General features: G+C 41.1%; 1 protein-coding gene and 1 long non-coding RNA gene across 6 annotated transcripts in view; one reads left to right on the forward strand and one right to left on the reverse strand.

Moving 5' to 3' along the window:
- EPB41L5 (erythrocyte membrane protein band 4.1 like 5) overlaps positions 1-15,052 on the forward strand; it is a 135,108-nt gene that overhangs the window by 105,874 nt on the left and 14,182 nt on the right. For all 5 annotated transcript variants that reach the window (XM_082464736.1, XM_082464738.1, XM_082464739.1 and 2 more), the window contains exons 19-20: positions 7,434-7,562; positions 10,923-10,987. In XM_082464736.1, the coding sequence (XP_082320862.1) occupies positions 7,434-7,562; positions 10,923-10,987 (194 nt within the window). The remainder of the gene's footprint in view (positions 1-7,433; positions 7,563-10,922; positions 10,988-15,052) is intronic.
- Positions 1-15,052, reverse strand: part of LOC309662284 — a 130,006-nt gene that overhangs the window by 47,011 nt on the left and 67,943 nt on the right. The window lies entirely within an intron of this gene.

The following is a 15,052-nucleotide window of genomic DNA, read 5'->3' on the forward strand; positions in this document are numbered from 1 at the left end:
GGGCCAGCATCCTGTCCTTTTCCATCCTGAGTCCCCTCAGGGTACGCCGTGTTGGGGGAGGGGGCTGCAGTGGATGACTCTAGATGAACTTGACAGTGGGCAGCCCATTTGTTTCAGTCCTGAGTTCCCTCAGGGCTCACTGTCAGGCGGCTGTAATGTGGTGGCTTGATGGCTGCAACATCCTTTGCTGATATGGCAGCAACATTTTAGTTCTCAAGTTGATTCATGTTTTATTTATATGACACACTTTTAATCCACTCTGATTTCTCTACCTCTGCCATCAGCAGTTAATGTTTGCTTAAGGAATGCAAATTAATCTTAACATCAGCTTTACTGAGTAAAGTAATTTTATGATGAAAAGCCTATTGTAAATAAAATATATTGTTCTAAAACAAAGTGTCAGTTGTCGGACGATTAGCTCTAAGAATTGGGTAACTGAGAAGCTCTAAGCCAGCCCCAGAATCGTGAGGCTCGGACTAGCGCTACTGACAGCAGAGCGGACTGCTAGCTCGTGTCTTGAGACCCCACTTCAGAGGGCCCTCCTCCCCTTCAGACCCGCGCCACCCAGGGTTGATACGGTCACTTGAGAACCCGTACACTGTTGATTCAGTCCTACAAACCTGTGTGTTGTTTACTTTTAATAAGATATAAAATAGTAAGTATTGTGGGGAATCCACAGAAGAATGACAAAATCTTGGCCCTCCGGAAACTTGGACCTGTCTCACCCATAGAGATATCGCAGGTCTCCTCTGCTGATGGAATTTTCAGTTGGTAGCAGCTGGGGAGTGCAGTTTGAAAGACAAGAATCCGGATCCACGAAGACTTTGACAGGCTGGGATGATGGTTTGGATTTAAGAATATATATTATGACAAGTCTGGCACAAATGTAGGATTAAGGTCGGGAGGTAGAATGTAACAAGCATGTGTAAAAAATGTTTGAGAATCTGTAAACAGAGTATGAAGTGTGGCTGCCGAGACGCCTCTGTCGTGTTAACTGAAAGGGCTTGAAAGGGGGGATCCAACCACAGTACGCAACGGGAGCGAGGGAAAAGTAACTTAGGAAAACCAAAGGGGTTTGAGAAAGGAGTGTGGTGAGGGGTCTTGAGACGCAGTTACAGCGGAGGCTCCGTAATCTCGGGGCTATCTGAGGAGCTATGTATGATGTGACACAGGGAGTAAAGTAACTTGTTTTTTAGGAGCCTCAGAGAAGAGTTAGGGTCAGTGAGGATGATAGAGTTATGCAGATTTCACCTCGGTGTAGGAAAACACGTCCTAACATATCTGCGAATTGAACAGGATGCCTTAGGAAGCAGCAGATTCCCCAGCGTGGGAAGTTCCTCAGGCTAAGACTAACTTGATCAGCTCTTTGGATACTTTGGTGGTGGCATGAAGCGAGCGTTCTTTCCACCTGGGGGTGCTGACACTGACGGCTCTCAGTGTCGTCGTGGGGACTCTCCCCTTCCTCGGGGCCTCCTCGTGTTGGAAATATGTTCACGGTGTCTGCCTGACCTTGTGTTGGAAGTCCTTAGGGCTTATGCTGTGTCAAGATGTATAGATTTTTGAGTTACCTTCTTCTTCTTAATTACTTGAGACAATTCCAGAATTTTCTTTATCTTCAAATTTCATTTCAAGAATCATTTTTTCTTGTTCCTTGATCAGAAAATTTTACAAAATGCTTGAAACAAAACCTAACCTGCATTTGTTAGTGGGGTCGGGGCACAGTGAAGGCGTGGTCTTTAGCCACTCATCTTTTTAGGGAAAGGATTAAAAGTCAGGCACGATGACTGTTCTCTTGACCACAGGTTGGCAGCCTGTTTCATTACAAGGTCAGTAAATAGTTTAGTCTAGGCCGCCGTGCAGTCTCTGTCATTGTACTCGACTCTGCCACCGTGGCGGGAGAGCAGCCACTGGGCCCGGGTACGGCCGTGTTCCCATCAGGTTTACTTACTACAGCAGGTGTGGGCCAGCTTTGGCCTGCAGGTTGTCCTTCTCTTGTTGTTGGGAATGTAATCTAGCAGCAGGTTGCTACCACACAAGATTTGGAATAATCTTTGTCGTTTTTACGCTTTTGATTTTCTTTGTATCCAAACCTTAATAGGGTATAACCAAAAAGTATAGCGAAACCCAAAATCTGCACTCTGAATAAGACAAAGCAAAAAGATGAACTTATTGCAAGGATTTTGACCTGCAAGCCTGGAAACGCAAGACTGTGGGAGCAGTTAAGTTCCAAGTTGCTGACAGATTAAGGGGTTTTATGGGAGAAATGCAGAAGTTTTTTGTTTTTTTCAGCTGCCTGGTTGCCTAGTGGTCTTCTTTCTTATTTGGATCAGAGTAGCTGAGTTAGGGCAACAGGAAGCACAGAGCTGGCTTGGATGGACTTAGTATGTGGGGCTTGGCTGGGGTCCTCTGCCGACCTCTGAGGAGAGCTGTACATGCTGCAAGGTTAGGTTAAGTGTCCTTCGTGTGCCTGTGTTGACTGTCTCCATTTTGTCCCTGACACAAGTGACTCCAAACGTTTTATTGATAGTTTGGTTCTGTAAGTGGTTACTTTCTTTCCCTCTACCCTCAATTTGGACACAGGAGGTGTGGTGATGGGTGTGACTTCCCTTTGGGGAAGTCTTCAGACATTAGCCGTGCAAAGGTCACCCTTGTCCAGGGATCTGTGGGCTGTTGTGTATTATGTAAGTAGTAAATAGAAATGATACTTTTACAAACGCAAAGGCAAATATCTCCTATTTGACAGTAACTGCTGTAGGGGAGAGAAATAATTTCCCCCTCTACCATTCTCAGTTCTTGGCTGAGACCTCTGTTTCAAAAGACAGATTAACAAGAGAAAAACAGAAGTTGATTGATATGTGTATCTCAGGTATAGGTGGGAGCTACCAGGGAAGAATGAGTAACTCTCAGAGGTGGCTTAGAATTGCAGCTAAATACCATCTTCAGCTAAAGTCAGAAGAAAGAAACGGGTAGTTGGTGGAGAGTACAAGGAAAGGCGGGGTAAACAGCAGTAAGGCTTGTTATGCAGCTTTAAGTCCTTGCTTTTCATGATAAGGGTTTGAGTTGTTTGCAGGGATTAACATTTGTCCTTCCCGGTAGAGAGGGAAGGAGGGACTCCTTTGTAAATTTCTGTCCTGCTTTTAGGCAAATAGGGTAAGGACGGAGTGTTTCTTGTATCTGCTTCTTCTCAATTGCCTTCAGCTCAAAATAATATGCCCCAAAGTGGCATATTTGGGGATGGCGTATTCTGCTACCCCTTGACATTTTCAGCTTAAAGAATAGCTACTAATATTATACTAATATTGTTGGTGCAGGTTTTTTATTTTTATTTTTTTAATTTTTTAATTTTTAATTTTTATTTTTTGGCCGCACTGTGTAGTATGTGGGATCTTAGTTCCTCAACCAAGGGATTGAACCCATGCCCCCTGCAGTGGAAGCGTAGTCTTAACCACTAGACCACCAGGGAAGTCCCAGGTGCCGGTTTTTTAAAGAATAATTTTTAAGTCTGGAAATCAGGCTGTTAAGCTGTTTGTATCTTAGCATTTTTTAGTTTATATGGTAAGCTAGCTCTAAAAGTTCACATCTCTTTTATCATGATCTCAGGGACTCTTCTGGCTTCATTTAGATACATTCAACAGTTTAAGGGGAAGAAACTTTATAAAGTGGTTAAAACTTTTGTGTATATTTAGGTAAAATACAAGGCAAATTGTATGTGTTCTTCTAAAGCAAGATTCTTGCAAATCATGGATCTACCCATGAATAATTATGAGGAGTGCCTTAAACCCTATAAAATTGAATACATGTTCTTGTCTTTGATTCACTTATACGTTTTTCTGGAAAGTGGGTCCAAATTTTATTAAATTCTCAAAAAGAGTGAACCATACCAACCTTAAAATAACTCTTTGCGTCTCTCCAAGGTTAGAACTAAAAAGAACTTCACTTTAGTTAAAAGGCTTATACAATTTTTTTTTCAATTAAACAGTTGCAGTTTTCTGAGCCATTTAAAGAAGGAGCTCTCAGAAATAAGACTTCTCTTCTAGCCAGGATTGTTTCAAGAGTGGTTTTGAGTTTAGATGTGATGGCATTCCGGTTGAGAACTTCAAACACTGAGTGGCCCTGCTGAGTTGATGATTAATCTCTCTATCCAGAAACTTCATTCCCTTTCTTGTCCTGCCCCTGTTCCCCTCAGGATTGAGGAGGATCCAAGAAGAGGGGGGACTGAAACCAAGCAGAACCCCGTGGGGCCCTCCCGGGAACAAAAAGCCTCTCCATGTCCCCCGTTTCTTGTTTGTAGGAAACAGGCTGTAGTCTCCTGGGCCTTCCCTGAGTTCCAGAGAGCCGACTCAAGCAGTTAATGATTAGGACAGTAGAGTCACCGGGCTCCTAGGTCCTCCTGAAGGGATGTGGAGAACCGTCTGCTGCGTATCTCTGAGCTGTTCTGCAGAAGCTGAGACCCCCACCCGCTGCGGGATGGTGACGATGTGCTGACCGCAAGCATGTCGACCCGAGACTGGTTGGAACCAGAAGGTTGAGGTTCCCGAGTCATCACCCTTTTACCACCAGCCAATCAGAAGAAGGGCCACAGGTTGATCACGCATCCTGGACCCTCTTCCCTAACAATGTCTTTAAAGACCCTTGCTTGAAAGCCGTCAGGGAGTTCAGGTCTTTTGCGCATGAGCTGCCTGTTCTCCTTGCTTGGCACCCTACTTTGCTGCAAACACCCGCTGTCAGAGTTTGGCTTTCTGTGCTGCGAGCGCATGACCCCTTGCTTGGTAACAAACTGAAGCAGACTTTGGATGACTTTAACCCGACTTCAGCTCCTAACTAAGCTGACTCTGATGGCAGCAAGGACGGCTCTACAGGAGAGTTTGAGTGTCCAGTCACGTTTGGGGTGTTTAGGAATCAGGGTGTCTTTTTAGTTCTTTCGGTCTTCTGTTTGCACATTTTGGCCATCCAAGGCAGACATATCAGCAGCGTAGTAACACAACATAAAGATTTTAAAAAGCAGGACATTATCCAACCTCCATTATCCCAGTACTAAGAGGTAGCTATGGTTAACATTTTAAACCAAACCTTGCAATGTGATATATATATTTTTTTTAATAAAAATGCAATAACACTGTTTTTTTATAACTAATCCATTATAACTCTCTTTATTTCAATAACATATTACCGATGGTAGTTAAATGGCATGCATATATCATCACTGCATTTACTCAGTCTCCTGTTAGTCATTTAGATTGTTGCTAATTTTCACCGTCATAATCAGTGCTCTGGCAGTCTTATAAGTAAGTATCTGCCATCATCTTTGATTATTTTACTGGGAAGTAGAAGTGTTAGTTTTGGGACTTCCCTGGTGGTCCAGTGGTTAGGACTCTGCACTTTCACTGGCTCGGTCGGGTTCAGTCACTGGTCTGGGAACTAAGATCCCGCAAGCCGCATGGTGCGGCACAGCGTTAGGTCAAATTCCAGGAATAATTTAAAAGCCTTTGGTACTTTTGCAAAATTGCCTTCCAGAAAGATGGTAACAGTCACGGGTACTTTTACCTGTGATACGTGTGTTGAATTCTTGTTTTTGTTTTTAATATAGGCAGGAAAATAAATACTTGCCTATATCAGAGGCAGGTTGCTCTGAGAATCCTGTGACGTGCAAATATAAATGATTAGCAGATAATCTCAAGTCTGCAATGTAATTGTCTCTGAAAAGAAAATGTCAAAGCATTTGAACTAGCCATGATATTTTTCCAACTTTACTGAGGTATAATTGACAAATAAAATTTAAATATCTTTAAAGTGTACACCTTGATGATTTGGTGTAAGTATACATTGTGAAATGATTCCTACAGTCCAATTAGTTGACATATCTGTCACCTCACATAAGTTACCTTTTCATTTTGTTTTGTTTTTTTAGTGAGAACGCTTGAGATCTACTGTCTCAGCAAATTTCGAGTGTAAAAAACAGTATAATTAACTGTAGTCACCATGCTGTACATTGGGTCCTCAGGATTTATTCATCTGATAACTTGTACCAACCTCCCTCTGCTATCCCACCCCCTAGTCCCTGGCAACCATTCTGCTCTCTGTTTCTGATTTGGAATTTTTTTTTAGGTCCCACATCTGAGTAGTGCTGTGCAGTATTTGTTGTTCTCTATCTGGCTTGGGTCACTCGGCACGAGGCCTCCAGCTTCATCTGGGTTGTTGAAAATGGCGGGATTTCCTTCTTTTTAAAGGCTGAACAGTATTTCCTTGTGTGTGTGTATTTATGTGTATGTGTGTGTGTGTGTACTTTACATCCTTTTCATCATCTTTGATGGGCCCTGTGGTTGTTTCCATGTCTTGGCTGCAGTGCACCTGGGGGTGCAGATCTATTCGGGATAGTGATTTTGTTTGCTTTGGACGTATGCCCAGAGGTGGGATTGCTGGATCATGTGGTGTGAACGAGGCATGGTTGAAAAAGGATATCAGGTCTTCTTTCACTTGCTGGGAACCATTCTAAAGACTAGGAAGTTACAGTCTAGTGCAAAGTAGTGATTCTTAAACGTTTAGAGGTGTCAGAATCACGCAGGGAAGCTTGTTAAACATTCACATTTTGGGGTCCCACCCAGAGGCAGATGTGTGGAGACCACACTTAGAAAAACCAGATTAGAATAAGCACATTAGTTAAATATTTTCAAACCTGAAAGAGCGGTGCAGTATGTAATCCCATATGTGGCAGCTAGCCTGTTTTATAGAACAAAAGCTGTATCTGAGACGAAGAAAGTATTTAGAGTGAGTTTGTTATTTAGCCCAGTGTTAAATGGTAACCATAGTAATGATAATGGTAGTTGTTGTTATTATTGATTGTCATTCAAGTCAGGTAAAATATCAGTTGTAGTGCAGATAATTTAAACTTATTAATTTGCTTTCTCCCATTTCTTTTCATAATAGTTAATTTATATTGTTTCAATTATGATCTTCATTGAGTGGACTTGTGCTTTATTTTATCATTTTCGTAAGTCTTTACCTGATAGTGACCTCCTTCTGGCCATGTAACATAATCTCAGACACAGTCATCTACCTGGTGACAGTTCCAGAACCACAGGGATTAGCCTGCGTAGGGCCTGACCTAAAATCCAATTGAAATTAATTGCAGCAAAAGGCACACAGTCTGTGGTTTATTTCAGGCATTTGTCCAGGGTGGTATCGTTAAGTTGCTTAAAGACAGGAAATTGGGCTAGATGATTTCCAGGGGTCCCTGCCAAGCCATAGTTCTTGTTTGTGATTACTGCGCCTTAGTTTGAAACCCCATGTAAGAGTCGACTCTTCCTGGAGTAGGATATGACTGCCTGAGACACGTGATTCCCTGATTGTCTGAATATGAACTTTCATCAGTCCTTTTCTGTTTCCATTTAGTTATATGCTCTCAGAGTTGCTTACAGTATATTTTTAATATCTAGGAGGAAGTGGTGAAGTTAACTGAGAAATGTCTGAATAATGCCATTGACAGCCCAGCACTGAATGCCAGGAGAGTTCCTCCTGACTTGAAGAGTAACATTTTGAAGGCTCAAGTAGAAGCAGTGCAGAAGGTAAGCTGCCTTTACTAGGGTTCTGGTGAAGTGGAAAGAGACCCTGTAGAACAAAGAAAGTACACGAACGGTAGACATGAGAGACTTGGCCAGTGATTAGAGAGAATAGTACCAGGAAGCACACGCAAGCTGGCAATGCCGGCACTTCCCCGGCGGCCCAGTGGTCAGGACTTCGCGCTTCCACCGCAGAGGGTGCGGGTTCCACGCCTGGTCGCGGAACTGAGATCCCACATGCCCAAAAAAAGGAAAAAAAGACAAAACAAAGGTGGCAGATGCCTTCCCAACTCCAATTCTACTCAGGCAAGATTAAGAGGGGGGAGTCACAGGAGAAAAAGAGTAAAGATGCTGCTCTACAGTGTAAGAAGCTAAAAGCCAAATCCCTGCAGAAGTGCGTCCCTAATCTTCGTCACTTTTACAGCTGGAAACGCTATAGTGATTTTTAGGTTCCTGTCAATATTAAGTCTATGACTTTAGGTCTTTCTTTATCAATTCATTGTTCCCCACCACCCATCTACCCCCAATTCAGCAAAATTGTGATGTTATTTGCAACAGAGTGATGGTTATAAGGCGATGAGTTGGCTGTGTCGTCTCATGAGGGTGCAGTGGGTAGGGACCACCCCCCATGAAGTTGATGGCGTCCATGCTCTCAAAATCAGCTTTTCCTTGGCCCTCCCCAACTTTCAGGTTATCCTCTGCGCTGAAACAGGACAGAAGCCTGTCTCACCAAGTCCTGTTGTCAACTAGGATTTCAAAATAATCCTGTTGCTGAGAAGGGGCTCTTTACCCATTGTGTTCCCAGGCACAAGCCTTGAGGAGAACTGAGAGGACTTGAGGAATATCGTTCGTGCATTTTATGTACCTTCTCACCCCAGTGTAAACATAAAACATAATATTTGTATATAAAAACAAATATAAAATACGGCAGTACAGGCTCTGGAATCAGACAACTGGAGTTTGAATCCTGTTTCTAATCTAGTAGTAGCTAGTCGCCGATTAGCTTTGTGACTTGGCAAGTTAGTTAATTCCCTGAGCCTCAGTTTAATTATGTTTAAAAAGGGGTGATGGTAATACCTTCCCTAAGGTGGGTTATAAGGATGAAATAAAATGATAAAGGTAAAGGCCACAGAATGGCTCCTGGCACAGAATTAGTGTTTAGTAAGTGTTGATCCCGATGTTGACACCGCCTATTGTAGCAGCAGTGGTGGTGACAGTTTTTCGTCACCTCACGTTTCAGTTGTACTTTGGATCTGTTTTGACTTGAACAAGAGAGAAATAACTTGAATAGCCCTAAATGAAAGATTTTGTTTTATAGTTAAAATCATCCCACAAAGAAAAATTCAGGACCAGATGCCTTCGTTGTTAAGGTCTACTGAACATTTAAGGAAGAAGTAATGACCGTTCTACACAAGCTCTTTCAGGAATTAGGAGAGCAGGGAGCACTTCCCAACTCGTTCTATGAGACTAGTCTCACTCAGCCTGACACCAAAGCCAGAGGGAGGGAGTACAAGAAAAGCAGCTACAGACCAGGACTGTTCTTGAACATGGACTCAAAAGTCCTTAACAGAGTAGAAGCAGATCATACTGAACAGCTTATAAACAGGATAGTACACCATGGCCAAGTAGGGTTTATCTCAGGAAAAAAGTTGGTTTATTGTTCAAAAACCAGTATAGTACAACATATTAGAAAATAAGGAAAATTGTCTCAATTTATTTGGAGAAGGTATTTCACGTTATTTAACACTTGTTCATGATAAAAGCTCACAGCAAACTAGGAATAGAATGGAACTTCAGCCTGATAAAGGGTATCTATGAAAAAAGTCTACAGCTAACATTGTAATTCATAGCTAAAGTTAACAACTGACACGCCCGTGTGGGCAGTGATGGACGGCCTGCAATGCACGCAGCTGGTAAGAACATAAAATGTTCCAAGTACTTTATAAGAGTTGGTAAGGGTTTCCCTGGTGGTGCAGTCGTTGAGAGTCCGCCTGCCAATGCAGGGGACACAGGTTCGATCCCTGGTCCCGGAAGTTCCCACATGTGGTGGAGCTGCTAAGCCCATGCGCCAGAACTACTGAAGCCTGTGCGCCTAGAGCCCGTGCTCCGCAACAAGAGAAGCCCCCGCAATGAGAAGCCCGTGCGCCACAACGAAGAGCAGCCCCCGCTCGACGCAACTAGAGAAAGCCCACACACAGCAAAGAATACCCAATGCAGCCAAAAATTAATTTTTAAAAAATAGTTGGTAAAATATTAAACGTACACTTAGCATATGACCCAGCAGCCCCACTCTTAGGTATTTACTCAAGAGAAATAAAAGCGTAGGTTCACACAGGTATTAGTACGTGAATGTTCCTGGCATCTTTGCTTGTAATAGGTAAAAACTAGAAACCATCCAAATGTCCATCAACAAGTAAACAGGTAAACAAATTGGGGTATATCCATACAGTGGAAAGCTACTCAGCACGCAAAAAGGAATGCGTTAGTGACACATGCAACACCGTGGGTGAACCTCAAAAACATCCTGTTACTCTAAAGAGGGAGCCACAGAAGGATGTTACGATTCCGTTTATATGAAACTATGGAAAGCACAGATCACTGCTGGCCACGTGTATGGGTTTTTGGTGGGATTGCATCGGAAGCCTCAAGGGAACATTTGGGGTAGTAGAAGTGTTACATATGTTGATTGTAGTGTTGATTATGCACCAAACCGTACATTTAAAATGTGTGCATTTTACTGTATGTAAATGATACCTCAATAAAGTTGAGGGGAAAAACTAACTGACCTCTTCAGAAAGATTTTTTAGAATTCTCCTCTGAAATATTCCTTGTACTCAGGGAAAAACAAAAAGCCAGATACACAGCTTAACGTCTGTTTCTTCTTTTTATCATGTAAATTTGAAAAATTCTGGCATTGAATCTTTTTGGATTCTGTGTACATCGACTAACATACCATTGTGTCTTAAATGATTTAGAGCTGTCTAGTAAAGCGTATGGATTCGTAGACCAACATATTGAAGTGGAAACTTGGAGTATGAATTTGGGCGTGGGATAGGATTGTGCTGGGTACAGTACCTATATTTCCATAGATAAGGTATGGTTACCTCTTTCTGGAACTGAAGCAAACAGATACTTCTATTTTTACTGGAAAGGAATGTAAATTTATTACTTTATTATCCATGAGAGAGATTTAATTTTTTTTTAATTAATTTTTATTGGAGTATAGTTGATTTATAATGTTGTGTTAGTTTCTGCTGTACAGCAGAGTGAGTCAGTTAATATATCCACTCTTTTCTAGATTCTATTCCCATACAGGTTATTGCAGTGTATTGAGGAGATTTAATTTTTATGATTTCTTTTTCTTAGGTTACAAGAGAAGATAGCTTATTAAGTCATAAAAATGCCAGTGTTCAGGATGCTGCCACCAACAGGTACAGTTGTGGGTAGACTGAGTTAAGTTGATGTTCTTTTCCTCTTAACTTTCTTTGGGGGGGTGTTTTTTTTCCTCTTTCCCACTCTGTGATCACATGGTTTCAGGATATCTATTTGAAAGATAGCCTGAAATCACTCTTCTATCCACTACATAGCTTCTTAGGACCTAATTTTAGATCATTTGAAGATACTCCTAATTAATCTTTTCATTCTGATTCTTCCTCAGCTGATTCAAACTATAGAGCAAAAACAGCCTTTGAAGATATTTTTAATCTTGTAAGATACCTGGTGAAGAATGTGTACTACTTCTCTTAGGTGTGGTAGTTGCCTTAGTGCCATGCTGTCGGCAAGGCGGGATTGCTCTTATAAACTGTCTTACTATGGTCTCTCACATGACGCAAGCAGATTTCTTTGCTGTTCCCTCTGAGTTCCTTCTGCCTGTCTTTTCTTGTTGAGTGTTATGCCATGTCTCTTGTCTTACTAGACTTCCATCCCCTGCTTTGTTGCAGTTTGTTTCGTTCGTCCCTACGTATCCAGTGTTCTGTGCTTAGTTGGTGCTAAACATTGTTGAGTGAATGTGTTTCTTTTCCCATTATTCAGAACTTACGCAGTGAAGAGTTTTCTGATTAGTGATATTCAGTTCCAGGTGCTGTAATCAACATAGCACTTAAGCACATGCTTCGTGTAAAGGACTTTACAGTTAGTACTCAGCAAACCTACTACTTGGTGATCAGGGTACAACTGGAATTACAACTTAACCTTTTCTAAGAAATCAATTTGCCCACAACATTTTTAATGCTATTGTTGTTTTTATTGGAGCCTTTTAGAGTAACCTCATCACAAACTTTTTTGCCAAGAGGAGGATGATGGGGATGTGACTACCCAGTTGTTTATCAGAAATTTCATTGAACTCTGGAAGGTGGGAAGGTCCTGGAATGGACTCCAACTTCCGGATTTGTTTTTCCAAATGGCTGTTGGTATTTTGAATAATCTGTTTTCCTCCCAGGATTTGAAATGGATCCTTTAAAATATGCTTATGTTCTTATACAAACCTGGGTCTGTTTCTGGATCTTTTCCTTTTCTGGTACTGTTTTTTTCCTCATGCCATACCACACTTTAAAAAAGTTGCTGTACCCCCTTTTTAAAAGGAAATATTTCAGGAGTACAGAAAGGTGTGGAGACTATATAATACATGTCTGTGTACCACATGTCAAGCTTTGTCACATCCTCATATTTTGCTATAGTAGATTTAGATCATTTTGCTTTTATCTTTTTTTTGAGCTGTAATTCCTATACATTAACCCTTTAAAAGTAGGCAGTTCAATGCTTTTTAGTGAATTGACAAAGTTGTGCAACCCTAACCACTATCTAGTTCCATAATATTGTCCTCACCCCTAACGGAAGCACCCTCCGCATATGCCGGCTCTCCACGTTGCTCCTCCGGCACCTGGCAACCACCCACCTACTTTCTGCCTGCACTGGATTTGCCTGCTTTGGACAGTTCATATAACTGGACTCATACAAATATGTGTCTGGCTTTTTTCATTTGACATAATGTTTTCAAGGTTCATCCATATTGTAGCCTGTATTGGTACTTCATGGCTGAATAATATTCCATCGTATATCCATATGTCAATTGATGGACATTTGTGTTGTTTCTGCTTTTTGGCTACTGTGAATATAGCTGTTGTTGAACATTCCCACACGAGGATTTCTGTAGACATGCTTTCAGTTCTCTTTAATGTGCGCCCAGGAGGCTGTTGGGAGTCATGTGGTAACTCTGTCTCTAACTTACTGAGCACCTGCCAAACTGTCTTCCAGAACAGCTAAGGCACTTTCCAGTCCCCCAGCAACATATGATCTTCCCAGCTTCTCCATATCCTTGCCAGTGTTTATTATTCTTCATCTTAAAAACTGTACCCACCCCAGTGAGTATGAAGCGGTGTCTCGTTGTAGTTTTGATTTTCATTTACCTTGAGAATAACGATGTTGAACATCCTTTTTTCTTTGGAGAAATGTCTGTTCGGATTGTTGACTTTTATAACAGCTTTATTGAGATACGATTCAAATCACCCATTTACAGTGTACGATTCAGTCACTTTTGTTTTGATATATCTGAATCTTAAAAAAGTTATCCATGGTTTCTTCATTTCAGTTGCCACAATATATTCATTTTTTAAGTTATGGACAAATGTTTGTTCCAAATTAACATTGTGCATGTTCTTCATTATACACACATGTTGTAAGGATTTTTCATCTGCTTTCTGTGTTTTGCAGCAGTGTAAACTATGTTAAGACTAATCTTTTTTTTCGTCCTTTTTTTTTTTTTTTTTTTGGTTTGGCCTCAGTATTCTTTTTTTAAAATTGAAGTATAATTGATTTACAATGTTATGTTTGTTTCAGGTGTATAATATAATGATTCAATAGTTTTATAGATTATACTCCATTCTTAAATTTATTATAAGTTGGGTATATTTATATCCTTGTAGCCTATTTATTTTATACATGGTATTTAGTTTATACTTATTGATTTCCTATCCCTATCTAGCCTCTCCCCACTTCCCTCATCCCACTGGTAACCCCTAGTTCTCTGTATCTGTGAATCTGTTTGTTTTGTTATATTCATTTGTTTATTTTTTAGATTCCACATATAAGTGATAACATACAGCATTTGTCTTTCTCTGTTTGACTTATTTCAGTAAACATAATACCCTCTAGGTCCATCCATGTTGTTGCAAATGGCAGAATTTCTTTTTTATTGCTGAGTAATATTCCACTGCATGTATACACCACATCTTTATCCATTTATCTTGATGGACACTTAGGTTGCTTTTGTATCTTGGCTGTTGTAAATAATGCTGCTGTAAACATTGGGGAGCATGTATCTTTTTTTTTTTTTTTTTATTCATTTATTTAATTTTTGGTTGCATTGGGTCTTTGCTGCTGCACGCGGGCTTTCTCTAGTTGCAGTGAGCGGGGGCTACTCTTTGTTGTGGGGCGCAGGCTTCTCATTATGGTGGCTTCTCTTGTTGCGGAGCATGGGCTCTAGGCGCGCAGGCTTCAGTAGTTGCGGCACACAGGCTTCAGTAGTTGTGGCTCGCGGGCTGTAGAGCGCAGGCTCAGTAGTTGTGGCGCACGGGCTTAGTTGCTCCGTGGCATGTGGGATCTTCCCGGACCAGGGCTCGAACCCGTGTCCCCTGCATTGGCAGGCGGATTCTTAACCACTGCGCCACCAGGGAAGCCCCGCATGTATCTTTTTGAATTAGTATTTTTGTTTTCTCAGGATTTATATCAGAAATACAGTAGAATTGCTGGACTGCATAGTAATTCTATTTTTAGTTTTTTGAGGAACCTCCATACTATTTTCCATAGTGGCTGCACCAATTTATATTCCCACCAACAGAGCACAAGGGTTCCCTTTTCTCCACATCCTCACCAACATTTGTTATTTTTGCTCTTTTTGACCATAGCCGTTCTGACAGGTGTGAGGTGATATCTCATTGTTTTGATTTGCATCTCCCTGATGATGAGTGATGTTGAGCATCTTTTCATGTGCCTGTTGGCCATCTGTATGTTCTTTGGAAAAATGCCTATCCAGTTCTTCTGCCCACTTTTAATTGGTTTGTTTATGTTTTTTAATATTGAGTTGTATGAGTTATTTATGTGTTTTAGATATTAACCTCTTACTGGTCATATCATTTGCAGACATTTTCTCCCATTCTGTAGGTCATCTTTTCATTTTGTCAGTGGTTTCCTTTGCTCTGCAAAAGCCTTTAAGTTTAATTAGGCCCCATTTGTTTAGTTTTGCTTTTGTTTCCTTTGCCTTAGGAGACAGATCCAAAAACACTATTGCTATGATTTATATCAAAGAGTGTTCTACCTTTGCTCTCTATTGGTTTTATGGTTTCTGGTCTTACATTTAGGTCTTTTATCCATTTTGAGTTTATTTTTGTATATGGTGTGAGAAAATGTTCTAATTTCATTCTTTTACGTGTAGGTGCCCAGTTTTCCCAGAACCATTTACTGAAGAGGCTGTCTTTTCCCCAATGTATGTTCTTGCCTCC

This window comes from Balaenoptera physalus (genome assembly GCF_965194825.1).
Source record: "Balaenoptera physalus genome assembly, chromosome: 6".
Taxonomy (NCBI): domain Eukaryota; kingdom Metazoa; phylum Chordata; class Mammalia; order Artiodactyla; family Balaenopteridae; genus Balaenoptera; species Balaenoptera physalus.